Source organism: Microcebus murinus, chromosome 4 (assembly GCF_040939455.1).
Source record: "Microcebus murinus isolate Inina chromosome 4, M.murinus_Inina_mat1.0, whole genome shotgun sequence".
NCBI lineage: Eukaryota > Metazoa > Chordata > Mammalia > Primates > Cheirogaleidae > Microcebus > Microcebus murinus.
This window is the reverse complement of record NC_134107.1, coordinates 47,616,348-47,630,036: the sequence shown is the minus strand read 5'-3', so window position 1 is coordinate 47,630,036 and position 13,689 is coordinate 47,616,348. Positions and strand designations below refer to the sequence as shown.

Below are 13,689 nucleotides of genomic sequence, written 5' to 3'. Positions count from 1 at the left end.
GAGAGTAGGATGTTAAGTGGCTCCACATGGTGAAGTTACCTGGGTGACAGCAAGATGTGAAGTGGAAAGGACTGTGTGCCAGATATCAAAATCTTTAGAGACTGAGGTCAGAAGATGACCCCTGCAAAGATAGCACAGAGGATGGTATGAACCTCAAACACAGGCCCTCCCATCATTCTTTTCATTCTTGGATCAGTCATTCAAAAGTCAAGGTCCCAGGACAGAGAGTCTGATGGGCGGAGCTGGATGGTGTAAGCCTCAAAGGAGAAGTAAATTTTGCATGTGGTAGTGTAGTGGTAGGTTAGTGTCAGTGGAGAATGACAAGACTGCCAGTGGAGTCTGCAATGGTATCTGGAATATGTGAGAATAGGCAGCTTCTAGTCAAGAAATTGTAAAAAGATATAAGGGAGGTGTGGCCTCCCTTGGAAGGAGCCAAGTTTCCATTAATCAAGAGGTGAAGAAAATATTCCTCCATAAACTTAAAGAAAGTTTGTAGAAGCAGTGTTTGTCTATCTGTTTATTTTTCAATGGATCAAGGATTGTTCTAGAAGTAAAAGTAGTAACATGTAACAGAGAAAGGATAGGCCCTGGCCAGAGGTCAGGGTTCGATTTCTGGCTCTATCACTTACTAGCTAAGCAACCTTAGCCAATTACTTCACTTCGTTGAGCTCAGTTTCCCTTTTGTGAAATAATAAAGTATTAATTGGGTTACCATGAGGATCAAATGAGATAATGGGTGCAAAACTGCATTAAAGTGCTATCCACACATGTTGTTGTTAGTATTATTGCACAGTGAGTTCATGGTAGCATTTGGACCAAAGTTCTTCATTCCTGACCCACAGTTTAGAACAATCCTGGGAAGAAGGAAGGGCAAATACTATCTCCATTTTATGGTGGGGAAACAAAGATAGGTTCGTTTATTAAAGAAACATTCACTGAGTGTTACCCTTTTGTCACTAACTGAGCTGAACAAGGGCATAGTAAGATGAATCACACATAATCTGTAACTCTGGCGTTCATAGTCCAGTGGAGAGACAAAGTAACAGGCTAAGTTGTGCTATGTGGTATATGATGGAACAGAGGGCTGTATGAACACAGAAAAAGGAACGATTCGGAACCTAAGAGAAATTTAGAGTGGAAGTTCCATGTAAGCCAGGCCATGAAGATTAAGCCAGAGAAGGGAGAGGTATCCCACTCCCAGTAGTTAGTGATGGAGCCACAATTAGAAGCCAGGGACACAGATATGCAGCTAGATGCTGCTTTCCCTTGGCCAAAAGGAAAAGAAGTAACTTTGATCTCACATGGGAGCTTATTCTCTTTTGTTTTTGCTGCAGCTGCTGTGGGAACACCACCATTCTTGCTTAGTCTCTTTGGAATTTGCTGTCAACAGCTTACTGTCAGGGTTCAAATGCACAGCTCAGATCCCCCAGATATAAGGCATCATGCTTCAGTTCCTATCTCTAGCCTCTTCCCAGTTATCTGATTATGCTTGTTATTGGCTGGCTGCCATGCCTTATCTGGAAATCAATGAGGGGTTGGGGGATCAACTGTGAGCAGCTCTCCCAGAAAACTAGCACGGTTTTAAGGGTATTGTGACTTGTCACTCATACTGTGATTGTTTTACACCTGATGAGGCTGCTGGAGGAATGAGGTTGCTAATGCCACACAGTTTCCTTGGAGAAAAACCATATCTTATCTGGTTCCCTTCTTCCTCAACCTCTTAGGTTCACAAACTCGGGCTGTTCGATTCATGTTTTTCCAAAGGGCACTGGTGGAGACCCAGTAACCCACCTCATTCCTAAGAACTTGGTCACCCAGGGCTAGGCCCTATTCCTATTTAATAGCCAACAATAATAATAACCATGGTATATCCATTTTATAGATGAAGACACTGATTCAGAGAGGGTAATAAATAGGTGAGAAGCTCAGGATGGGGGGCCATCTTGGAGAGGCACCAGGACATAAGACAGGAATAGCCTAAGGCAAGGGAAGGACTGCCTGTTTGTGTCTGGCTGCCCAGCATCCATTTTCCCCTAATAGTGCCCTCATTTCTGTGTACATTATGTGCAGTCTTGCTGGGAGTGGACATCCAGATGCCTATCTTCTGCTGTGATTATGGAAAGGCTACAGAGTTCTGACCTGTAAAGTTAAGGATAGCAGAAGTTATCTCCCTGCTGAGACTAGCATAGTGTCTAGCCTATACTACATGCTTAGCAAATGTCATTTCTGCTCAGCATTCTCTGTTATCGCGTGGCATTAGGCAAGTCAATTAACATTTTTTTTTTGCCTCAGAAATGTGTGTAAAATTACCAGCATTCCTAATATGTGTTAAGTGCTTGGTGATAACTGCTATGATTGTCGTAATTATTCTTTTGTCCCCAAAACAGTGAATGGTTTGAATCAATTGTGGTGTATCATCAGCATGACAGAAACTATTTAAAGTAATGTGAAAGCAGACATTGACTTGTTGAAATAGAACTGGTTTATATTATTGAATAAAAAGGTCATATTATGATCATACTTTGATTAAAATATGTACATAAATGAATATATACCTGAAATGGTATATCTCAAAATATTAACCATATTTGATTTTTATTTTTACCTTTCTTCATTTTCTATCTTCAGTGAACAGACATTACTTAGTAGTTACTAATTTTTAGGCCCAAAATGGCATCACTTAGTGGAGAAACAAGGCTTAATTTCAGCCAGGGGCAAATTCAAGACAGTAGGACAAGGCAGCCAGGTTCCATGCAGTAGGATAAAGTCAGAACAACAGTCACATCAGACTTTTGGATGGCATACTTTTGGTTTAAAGGGAGGTCCTAGGCAGTGGCTACACAAAGAATCCAACCCTCCAGAGGTGGTGGGGGTCCAGAGCTCTGAGAATAATTTTTATCTGTCCCCTGCCTACCGTTCCTACTACATTTTCTACCTCTTTATCCCTCTGTCACAAAAAAGAAAAAAAAAATTCCCAGCCATTCTATTCCTCAAATATGCCAAACTCATTTCCACCTCAGGTCTTTGTAACTGCCTTCTGTCCTGACAACCTTTTCTAAGTTACCCTTCCTATCTATGAGCCACTGTCTACACCATTAGCCTATTTATTTCCTTCCTAGCACTCATCTACTCTGAAAATACCTTATTTGGTGGTTGTCATAAGAATGTAAGCTCATGAGTGCAAAGATTTTGTCTTACTCATCATATACATACCGTGACATGAATAGTGCTTGCATCAAGTAGGAGCTCAATTTAAAACATCACATTAATGCAAAATCAGGCAATAAAAATGTTAAGCAGGGAAACTGAGGCAGAAATCTAACTATGCTATTGGGACCCAGGAGTGTAGAGGACTGGCAATTACAAGTTTACCTTTGGGGGTTGGATTCAGAGCCAGGAATATAAGAAAATAAATAACATTTCAACAGTCTTTTTCCTTTCCAAAAAGCAGTTATCACATCCAAAAAAATGGTGATAACATTTTCAGAGGAGTATGACACAGTCTATATGTATGAGCTTATTGGAAGTCTGGGCTAAATGAGTAACTTCCTGAATAATGTGAAAAGTGATGAGTCTTGTGGCATTCCGGAAAAACTTGACACAAATTGTGCACTAAAGCAATTCCATGCAATGTTTTAAAGTTAAATGGCCAGTCAGTCTAAAAGATTTTGGCTTGAAGTTATTAACAGTGGAGTACTTCTTATACATCGCAAAATCCCTGGCACAATTCACTTTTTCTGAGACACAAGAAAGTAGATAACTCTAAAAGTTCTATGCCAAACCTTCTACAGACAAGTAGGAAAAATGAAGGGGACAGGGAAGAGGGAACAATTGAGACTTTTATTCAACACCTTTTACATGGCACATACTAACAGCCATGCCCTTTCTCATTTAATAAACCCCATAATGCAGACGTTATTTCTATTTTTCTAGACCAAAAAAATAAGGCTGAAAAAGATTGACTTGCTCAAGATCAGTTAATAAATTACAGAGGAAAATCTAATTCCAGGTTTACTTGACTCCAGAGCTTGCACCCTTTCTCTCTACTACATTTGCCTCCGGGCATTCCTGGAAATTCCCTTGATGACATGTATTGCTCATCTTTAAAAAAAAAAAAAAAGGGCAATGATATGGCCTACAAGGAAGCAGGAAGTAATAGGAAAAACTAAGTAACCCACAAACTATTAGACTGACTCACATAAAATTGCCAATATCTGACTTTTTAACACATAAAATAAGCAATTTCATAGTCTTCAACCTCATGGTATTAGTTCTGTGGATGAAGGCCACTATGACAACACTATTAATAACTACACCATCGACCATTTGTACACACCTTTTCAGATTACATTTCACTGTCATTTCAGTAACCCTTTAAGACAGGAGGGGGTTTATCTATGAGGAAAGCGGATGTAGTAGCCCTACCCATTTATCAGAGCAATATTTGCCTTTAGGGAAACCTGTACTTTTTAAAAAGGTTCCTACCTGTTCCCCACTCCCTGCCTTTAATGTCCCATTTTCCACATCATGTTCTATCAAAATCACTCTGGAATTTGACTTCTACAATAAGCTCCTAACTGGTCTCCCACACTTCTCCAAAGGTTTGTTCTAAATGTAAATGTAAATGTATTGCTTATCTGTTTATAATCCTTAGTAGTTCTTCATTCCCTACAAAATAAAGTTCAAATGCCTCAGCCTGACTTTCATGCTCTGACCCTGGGCTTCCATCTCTAGCCTCATTGTCTGTCATTGCCTCCCAACAAATCCTGTGTTGAGTAGAAGCCACCTCTCTGTTCCATGTACCCCTCTGACTGAAATGTCTTTACTACCCCTTTTCCCCATCCTTTATCTAACATCAGCGGCAAATTTATGCTTTTCAAGGTTTAGACAAATCTCACCTCTTTAAGAAACCACACCTGACTTTCTTCTGATAGCCACCAGTTTTCTGTGTTCTCAGAGCAGTTTGTACATTTTTCTATTTTAAGACTTAGTTAAATAGTGCTTTTATTAGATATTTTTGTGCCCTTAAAATATTCACCAGGCTGTATCTTACTCTTAGTAACTTCAGGACATAACCTACCAGTAGCATACAGCAGGTATTATCAGTTAGGACGCAAGATTCCTACTAGGTCCCCATCTTATGCATTAGGTTGGGGAATGAGGGAAAAATCTTACAGGTTGAATGCCAAAAATCTAGACATATTTTTTCCAGGGCTTTTCCAGAGTTCTTTTCATTGAAGGGATAAGCCTGGGACTACCTCAACTTGGATTATACTTCCATTACAAAGGCTTATTTCATTACAGCAAATAATGCCTATGAGCACATGATCTATATGAATTATACACGAGAACATTTGGATTTTGTAAGTTATATTTCACACAAACATCTAGGCCATCGGTGAAGCACCTAGAAATCAAGCTGTCCTTTGCTATCACCATGAAATATTAACATATTTCATTCAGTTTGATGAACAAGGAACAATTTACTAGCAGAAAATATATGTATGCAATATAAAAACCACCAGGAACACACATGGACACAAATTGTTAGACCAAGGACATTCAGCTAGCCAAATATTCTCATAATGCTTCTGTGGTATTTTTAAAATTAGGTTGCAGGTACTGAAGTGTTAAAAACATTTACAGAGGCCGGGCGCCGTGGCTCACGCCTGTAATCCTAGCACTCTGGGAGGCCAAGGTGGGCAGATTGCTCAAGGTCAGGAGTTTGAAACCAACCTGAGCAAGAGCGAGACCCCGTCTCTACTATAAATAGAAAGAAATTAATTGGCCAACTAATATATATACAAAAATTAGCCGGGCATGGTGGCGCATGCCTGTAGTCCCAGCTACTCGGGAGGCTGAGGCAGCAGGATTCCTTGAGCCCAGGAGATTGAGGTTGCTGTGAGCTAGGCTGACGCCATGGCACTCACTCTAGCCTGGGGAACAAAGTGAGACTCTGTCTCAAAAAAAAAAAAAAAAACATTTACAGAGAAGAAATATAAAATTGACAAAATTCATTCTACTAATTTGTGCTTTGTTGGATTTGGGAAAAACACCACCACTATCTGATTTTAGCTATGGAAACACATTGGTCTAGCTTGTGGAATACTAGCAGAGAGGGTATGAAAACCACACCGTTAGCCTAATAGATAACAGTCATACCTTTACTCAAAGAAAGAAATCACTTTTTAAAAAGTATGAGCTTAAACAACTTTGTAGAAAGAGAAAATTTCGATTATAATTCCTTAAATTCACTTTTTTGTTTTGGGGCTTTAAGAAATAGTTAGAAGTCAGTAATTTTCCCAGACTCCTTAAGCCAGATGGGCATTTCCCCCACACCCTGGCTGGTAAAACTGTGTGGTAGGAGTCAGTCCCCACCCTCTTATAAGGGAACACAGTGCTTACTCACAAGGGGATGTTAGCTCTTGGGTGTCCAGAAAAGGCTGAGGTTTCAGCTATTTTGAAGCCCAGGAGATCAAGATCACAGATCTAAAAATCCTAAGAGCTGGAATCAGGGACTCCAGCCAATAAAATATCTTAGTCATACCCAGTAATAGGGTGGGTAGGGTGGGTGGGGTAGACAGCATTTATTTCAAGATATACTAGTGTTATAATTGATGTGATATTTCAATTTTCTATTTACTTGGACAGGCAATACATCTATAACACATCCTGACTTATCTTAATGTAGGAGACATACATTCTTACAGAGTGCTGTCTCTTTTCTTACCTAACATTATTTCATAGGCACATATCCACAGTGTGATTTAATCTAAAACTTTGTTATCTTCATGGCTACGTGCTTCATTCACTTGCTCACTCAACAAATATTCATTGAGCATTTACTATCTACTAGGTACTGTGGCACATACTGTAGACATGTGATACCATTTGCTTGTCAATACTCATTATGGGGCATCTTGATCATTTTTATTAAAAATATTAAAATCTTTGGACTTGTTCTTTTTTCAGTATGTCTCTTAAAAATAGTATTAGCAGGGAAGAGTCTGACCAGTGGAGGAATTGTATAGTTATTATTGTATGTGGTCAAAATTAAAGCACAGGCTTTAATTTTAAAATTATACATGAAATTTATGGTTAGGTTACTGCAGCAGACCAGGTTAAAAACAAGAGTGTAAACTGGGTCAATGGCACTGGGAGTAGGGAAAAAAACATTAGAAAAATACTGAGGAAGGGTGAACAGGGCACTTGGTATCTGATGAGATATAGGGCTAAGGGTAGAGTTAAGGATGACTGCTAGGTTTCTAGTGTAAGTGGCCAGAGAACACAGTAGAAAAACAAGTCTGGGGAATAAGACAAATTCTATTTCATAATGTTGATTTTGAGGTGCCTGTGGGTAATATCCAGGTGGAGATATCCCAACTGATTATAAAGTTTGTTGAAGAGGTAACTGTAAAAACACGAGGTTTTTTAGTATGGATTTTTTTTTTTAACTACAAACCCAGGAGGTCAGCTAACTGAATTATTTCATTCATTTCATTTCATAAGGAGACAGACACAGACAGATATATCTATCTATTTTCAGAAAGCTAAAACAATGGTGAAATAGCACATCTTATATTTTCCTGGTTAGAGCTGGAACCCATACTACTAAGTGAAGTATCCCAGGAATGGAAAAACAAGCACCACATATACTCACCAGCAAACTGGTATTAACTGAGCAGCACCTAAGTGGACACATAGGTACTACAGTAATAGGGTATTGGGCAGGTGGGAGGGGGGCGGGTATATACATACATAATGAGTGAGATGTGCACCACCTGGGGGATGGTCATGCTGGAAACTCACACTTGTGGGGGGAGTGGGGGAAAGGGCATTTATTGAAACCTTAAAATCTGTACCCCATAATATGCCGAAATAAAAAAAAAAATCTAAAAAAAAAAAAACTAAGACATTTGAGTATACTCATGTATGTGGATAAAAGTTCTGAAATTATATGTAAAAACAATCTCCACATTTGCTACCTTGATTTATGAGTATGCCAAAATTGAATAAACAAATCAAAAATTATTAGACATTTAGACATAAATATGATATGTCCACTATTAAAAACATAAATAAATATTCTGAAATATATTTAAAAAAAAAAAGAAAGCTACTTAGAGAATTGGGAATAGATTTAGGAAGACTCATTCAAAGCTGTTTTAGTCCACCATGCTGCATTCCATTTGTGTATCTTGTTGGTTTTACAATTATTCCAGAATGCACAGTGTAAAATTTTCTCAGAATCACACAATTGTATATGGAGTCCCAGATAAAAGGCACAAATCCCACTTGCATTCTTTTGTCACCACACAACTGACTTCTCAATCAAATAGATCCTGCCATTGCTAGATGGAAAAATAAAGAGCAAGTGCTCAGATTATTAGAATGACTTTTGATCACAGTGAGCAACCTTAAATATCACATTGTTACTATAACCTGGCTGTACATATCTTTTGTGCAGTTTTAAAAGAAGCAGTCATTTGACTGTCATCCTGAAAGCAAACAAAGCTAGTATGTTCATCATAGACAATTTGTCACATGAGGAACATGGGTTGTGACAATCATGTTTAGCTAAGATAACAACAGTTGATAGGCAGAAGCACCAAGAGCTTATTAAAAAATTACACAAGTATTATAAAGTTAAGGGCCAATGACACTTCAATTAAAGAATTCTCAAGAAATGAAGTTTCTTTTAAGTAAGTTACTGGTTAAAAATAAAACATTCAAGTAGAGTATAAAATGAAGACCTAAATTCTGAGGGAGGTATAAAGATAGTGAGACTAGGTTTCAGTCTTCTCTACAAGGTAACGAAGGTGCATGGGGGAAGAAATAGAATGAACACTTACAGATGAGCATCTACTAAGTGCCAAAAACCATAATAAATACATTGTATCATTTCATCCTCATTATCAACTCTATAAAGTAGACACTATAAGCACCTTTGAAATGAGGAAACTGAGGGACAAAGGGATTCAGGTGGTGCCAATGTGTGACTAGTTGCAAGGGCTTTAGTGTCAGGTATGCTGACTTTATATCTGAGTTCATCCCTTACTATTAAGCCTTGAACAAGTAACTTAAGACTGTAAACATCATCTGTAAATGATGGCATTAATAGTATTTGCCTCAGAAGGTCATTGTGAGTATTGTATGTGTCATGGAAAAAGCACTCAGTGTTATGCCTGGCACAAGTAAGCACTAAGTAAGTTAGCTATTTACCATTGTCTGAGACCACACAGCAAGTTAATAGCAGACAGAATCCTACATTTTCCTGATTCTAATTGGAATTTCTGCACTGTGCCTGGCTACTTCTTTAGGGTCTTGAGATCCTGAGGGTAGAGAATGGAGTTCAGGGAGGGGGACAGATTAACACTGATGGTTGTACTAAGAATCTGGGAGATGAAGTAAGGCAGGAAGCTGGCATGCCTAACCCTGTTTTGAGGACACATTCAGAACGGTTAAGACAAAAGACAAACTATAATTTTAAACTCAATCTTGATTTAAGAGAAAGACTATAAATTATTAGCTGACTAGAACATTCATCAATGTGGAAGGAACAAGTCACCAGTAAAACTACTTACTTTATTCAATACATGGCACAGATATTTCAAATTTGATATTGAGTTTCTAAAGATATTATTATATATTTTGGTTCTCTTACCTTTTCAGATATCCTGAGTTTTTTCTCCTATATCATTTCTAAATCATGTAGAAAAGTTTCTGACAGGTAGTAAAATATCACTATCTTGACATCTGAAGTTATTAAGAGAAAAAGCAAGGTAATTTTTCTATTAGGAAGGTAAGTAAACAACTTAATATATCTGAAAACTGTTTAACTTTCTTCTCTTTGTTCTCTTTAAGAATTACCTTGCTAACAGAAATATTACCTTGCTTTTTCTTATAAAAACTTTAAATGCCAACCACTTCTAATCACAAAATGAAAATAACTGCATAGAGCTCCCCCTAGTGTCATAATATTAGTAAAATATAAGGGCCATTTAATTATCTCACAAGATTTACAGGTTTATTCATTCAATATATTATTATATTAATTAAGCTCTCACTTGGTGTTAGATAATGTGTGTTTATTCTTTTATCAGACATCATGGCCCTAATTATATGGTGTCTTCTGAGGTGAGCAGCTACTACCTTTGAATGTATATCTAAATAGGGCATAGCGTAAATAGCTTCTCCATGTGCTGCTATCCAATTCAGTTTATGTGTACATTATATGCATAAAGCTGATGAAATGCTAATGAAGTATACAGCTTAATGTATCTGACAAGTGTTTTAACTTCTCTTTGTTCTCCTTATTTATGAATTTAAGAAAATGGCTATGCAAGGAGATCTGATTCTAACAATGGCCTGAATAGTTAGGCAGGCAACTTTCTGAGAGTATCAACAGAGATACACATACATTCCAGGACATACAGAGGCATCATTCTTTAAGATTTTAAATGTGATACTGGCTGATTGTGATTACAAGACTTATATCAGTAAAATGCTAAGTTACTTTTCTTGTTCTATATATTGACAATAGGTGTTCCATGAAAAAAAGGATCCTTGGTCAAGTAAGATTAGGATATGCTGGGTTAAACCAAACTAATCTGACATCTCAGAATCTTTAGTATACTAATGTGCACTGTGGATACCCCAGTACAGGGCAGTTTACTTACTTTAGTACAGAATACTTATTCTCTCAGAATATCTAATGATATTTAAGGAAGATAATGTTCAACAGAACAGAGTTTGGAAAATTATCTAATCCAAACAAATTTGTATCTGCTGGCATCACAAATCTCCACCCCCCTCACTCAAACTAACCCCTTTTGTGTATTTCCAGTATCTTTCCCATTTGGTAGCCACTGACTTTGCTTTAACATCTTGGTGCTCTGGAATTTCAAATGCTCTGTAATCTTCTGGGCTTTTTTAAAAAAAGCAAGTGGCTTCAAAGTTTATGACATCATACAAGGTATTAAACTCCTTACACCTCAAACAAATCATTCCATTCTCACTGAAATAGGAGATGCTGCTTTCACTCTTTCACAGACCTTATCTATGGACTCACAAGGAATGTAGTCTGAAGCCTTGCTGGAAGACAAAGTATAAGAGTTTAAGTTTAGACTTGGTTCAATCATCCTTAGTGAGGGCAAGGGCCAAAAGGATAACATAATCAGACTTTGCATTTGGAATCAGAAATGCATTTGGAATCATATTAGGAGGTGATGGTGTCCAGCCCTAATGTAAAGTGAGGAAAAGGGGTAAGTAAGGCATGGAGGCAATATAGATAAATAGGACAGCTTTTTAAATCCTCTATAGTTGAATACTCCCAGTACCAGCTTCAGTAATTGGCTAGAACCAATTTAATTCCTAACAAACCTAAAACACCCAAAGCTATGTATGAATGATTAAAAAAAAATCTATTTTGGATTATCTACTTTCATTATAATTTAGGATAATTAAGACAGTATGTCTACTTCAGTCAGTGTTTATAATACTCCTTTAAACTGAAAATAGATCTGTTTTCTCAAGTTATTCTGGTATCTTCTCCCTGGGGCTAAATTTCAGAGACAATCCCTTCAGATCACAATAAGGCATTTTTTGAGATAGTAATATTGAAATATTAAATAAAAAACAATAATCAAGTAAATCAAGGCCTGTGTTATTTTATATCACTGAGTTTATAAATTCTCTTAATAAAGGTGCATCTATTTACAACTCAAAGAGTAATTTAAATTTAAAATGGAAATCTATAACCCAACAAAAAGAAATCCATAACCCAACTAAAAGGAAACCATTGCTACATGACTAAAATTATGTAAGTATTCATTTATTTATAAAATAACAAAAATTTACGAATAGATCTGTTTATTGTACTGTGAAAATGGTCTTGGTACATGTGAGAAACATTATATACTTTGAGGACAGCGTTCAGAACTGTTAAGACAAAAGACAAATTAAACTCAATCTTGATTTAAGGGAAAGGCTATAAATTATTGGCTGGAATGCATTCAGCATGAACTCAAATTCTATATAACATATAAGCATGAAAGAGTACAAAAGATGTTGGAGTCCAATAAGTCATACCTAAATTTCAACTGTAAAGCTTCATGGACTTTTTGTTTATTCTTATATACTAGTTTTCTTCTGTGACAAGTTTATTTTATCTCCAAGACTTAAGGCCATTCCCTGTGAAGAAGAAAGAAGACATTTATAATTACTGAAACTACGTACAACCACGTTTTTCAATTAAGTCCCAATTCAATGACACCACACCAACAACAAAACCAAAGATGTATAAAACAGACTCATTAAAACTTTACTTAGTCACTAGATTTGTACCTTGGTTTTTAAAAATTCTAGAGAAGCCATTTCACAAAAACACTCCATAAAATTCAATCTGATTTTAAGCAAATATCTCAGAATGATGGGCCCAAAAGGTGAGCAATTTTAACGAAGCAAAAGTTACATTTCTATTTAGAAAACACTATCATATATATATGTATCTGATGCTCAAAAGGTATTACCTATAGAAAAAAGAAAGAAAGAAATTCTTTCTTGCTTTGTTCAGTCCAGAAATACTCTCAAAAAAAGAGAAGAACTGTTACCTGACTTTTTGCACGAATTCTTATGTGGCCAGTAACAGCAGCATCTGGTCCCTGGTGAATTGGCTTCTCAATGCTGACATTTGCAAGTGCATCTTCTCCAAATATGGAACGAGCATAAAGGTTGGCTGCCATAAAGCCACAGTAACCAGAAAGGGCCTGGAAGAAATTTTTGATAAATTCAACATTTTACTAGAGAACAACATATAGGCAAAACCAAACAGCATAGGTGAATTATCACTGAAAGTAGTATTTATTTGGTGGTGGTTACATGACTATATGAGTTTATCAAAAATCATAGAACTATACATGTAAAAAAGTGTGAATTTTTCTGTATAGTACTTTATAATTCAATAAACTTGATTTTAAAGAACTAGTACATACTCTAATTTGTATTTATTTATTCTATTTATTTACTTGTTGACGGCCTCTCACACTAGAACTGAAACTCCATGAAGGAAGCGATGATTTTTGTTGGACTCAGTACATTTGTTGAATAAACTAATATATAAGTTAAATCTACTTGTCTGGCAGCAGACATCCTTATATTGATAAAAGAAATTTGACTGATAATAGAAATTTTATAAAGAAAAAAATTCCTGGCCGGGCACAGTGGCTAACGCCTGTAATCCTAGTGCTTTGGGAGGTTAAGACGTGCTTGAGCTTAGGAGTTTGAGGCTGCAGCGAACTACGCTAGGGTAACAGAGTGAGAATCTGTCTCAAAAATAAATTAATTAATTTAAAAAAATTCCTTAGAGCTCCAGCTTCATATTTCTTTCTACTCTTTTTCCCCATACATACACAAACACAGAAGAAAGTCATAGTATACCAACAATTTTGTATTTGAGCAGATATATTCTGACCTATAATCAGAGACCATAGAAGAGGTCATGGACATTTTCTAATCCAGTATCACAAATAAACTATTTTGGAATAAGCTTCTAACTGAAAGAAGAAGACTGAAAAAAACAAAAAAACAATTCGATTGGGTCACTGCACTAGGAACAAGTAGGATGGTACATTCTAATAGAAAGAGGTAAGCAGATTAATACATTCTATGGAATAACTTCTTTTCAGTTAT

General features: G+C 36.7%; 1 protein-coding gene across 2 annotated transcripts in view; it reads right to left on the bottom strand.

Moving 5' to 3' along the window:
* Nucleotides 1–11,854: 11,854 nt before the first annotated feature.
* The window catches only part of COPB1 (coat protein complex I subunit beta 1), a 36,720-nt gene continuing 34,885 nt past the window's right edge, over nucleotides 11,855–13,689 (bottom strand). For both annotated transcript variants that reach the window (XM_012780721.3, XM_076002157.1), the window contains exons 21-22: nucleotides 12,612–12,767; nucleotides 11,855–12,192 (exon numbers count right to left, since the gene is read on the bottom strand). In XM_012780721.3, the coding sequence (XP_012636175.1) occupies nucleotides 12,133–12,192; nucleotides 12,612–12,767 (216 nt within the window). In that variant the 3' untranslated portion in view covers nucleotides 11,855–12,132. The remainder of the gene's footprint in view (nucleotides 12,193–12,611; nucleotides 12,768–13,689) is intronic.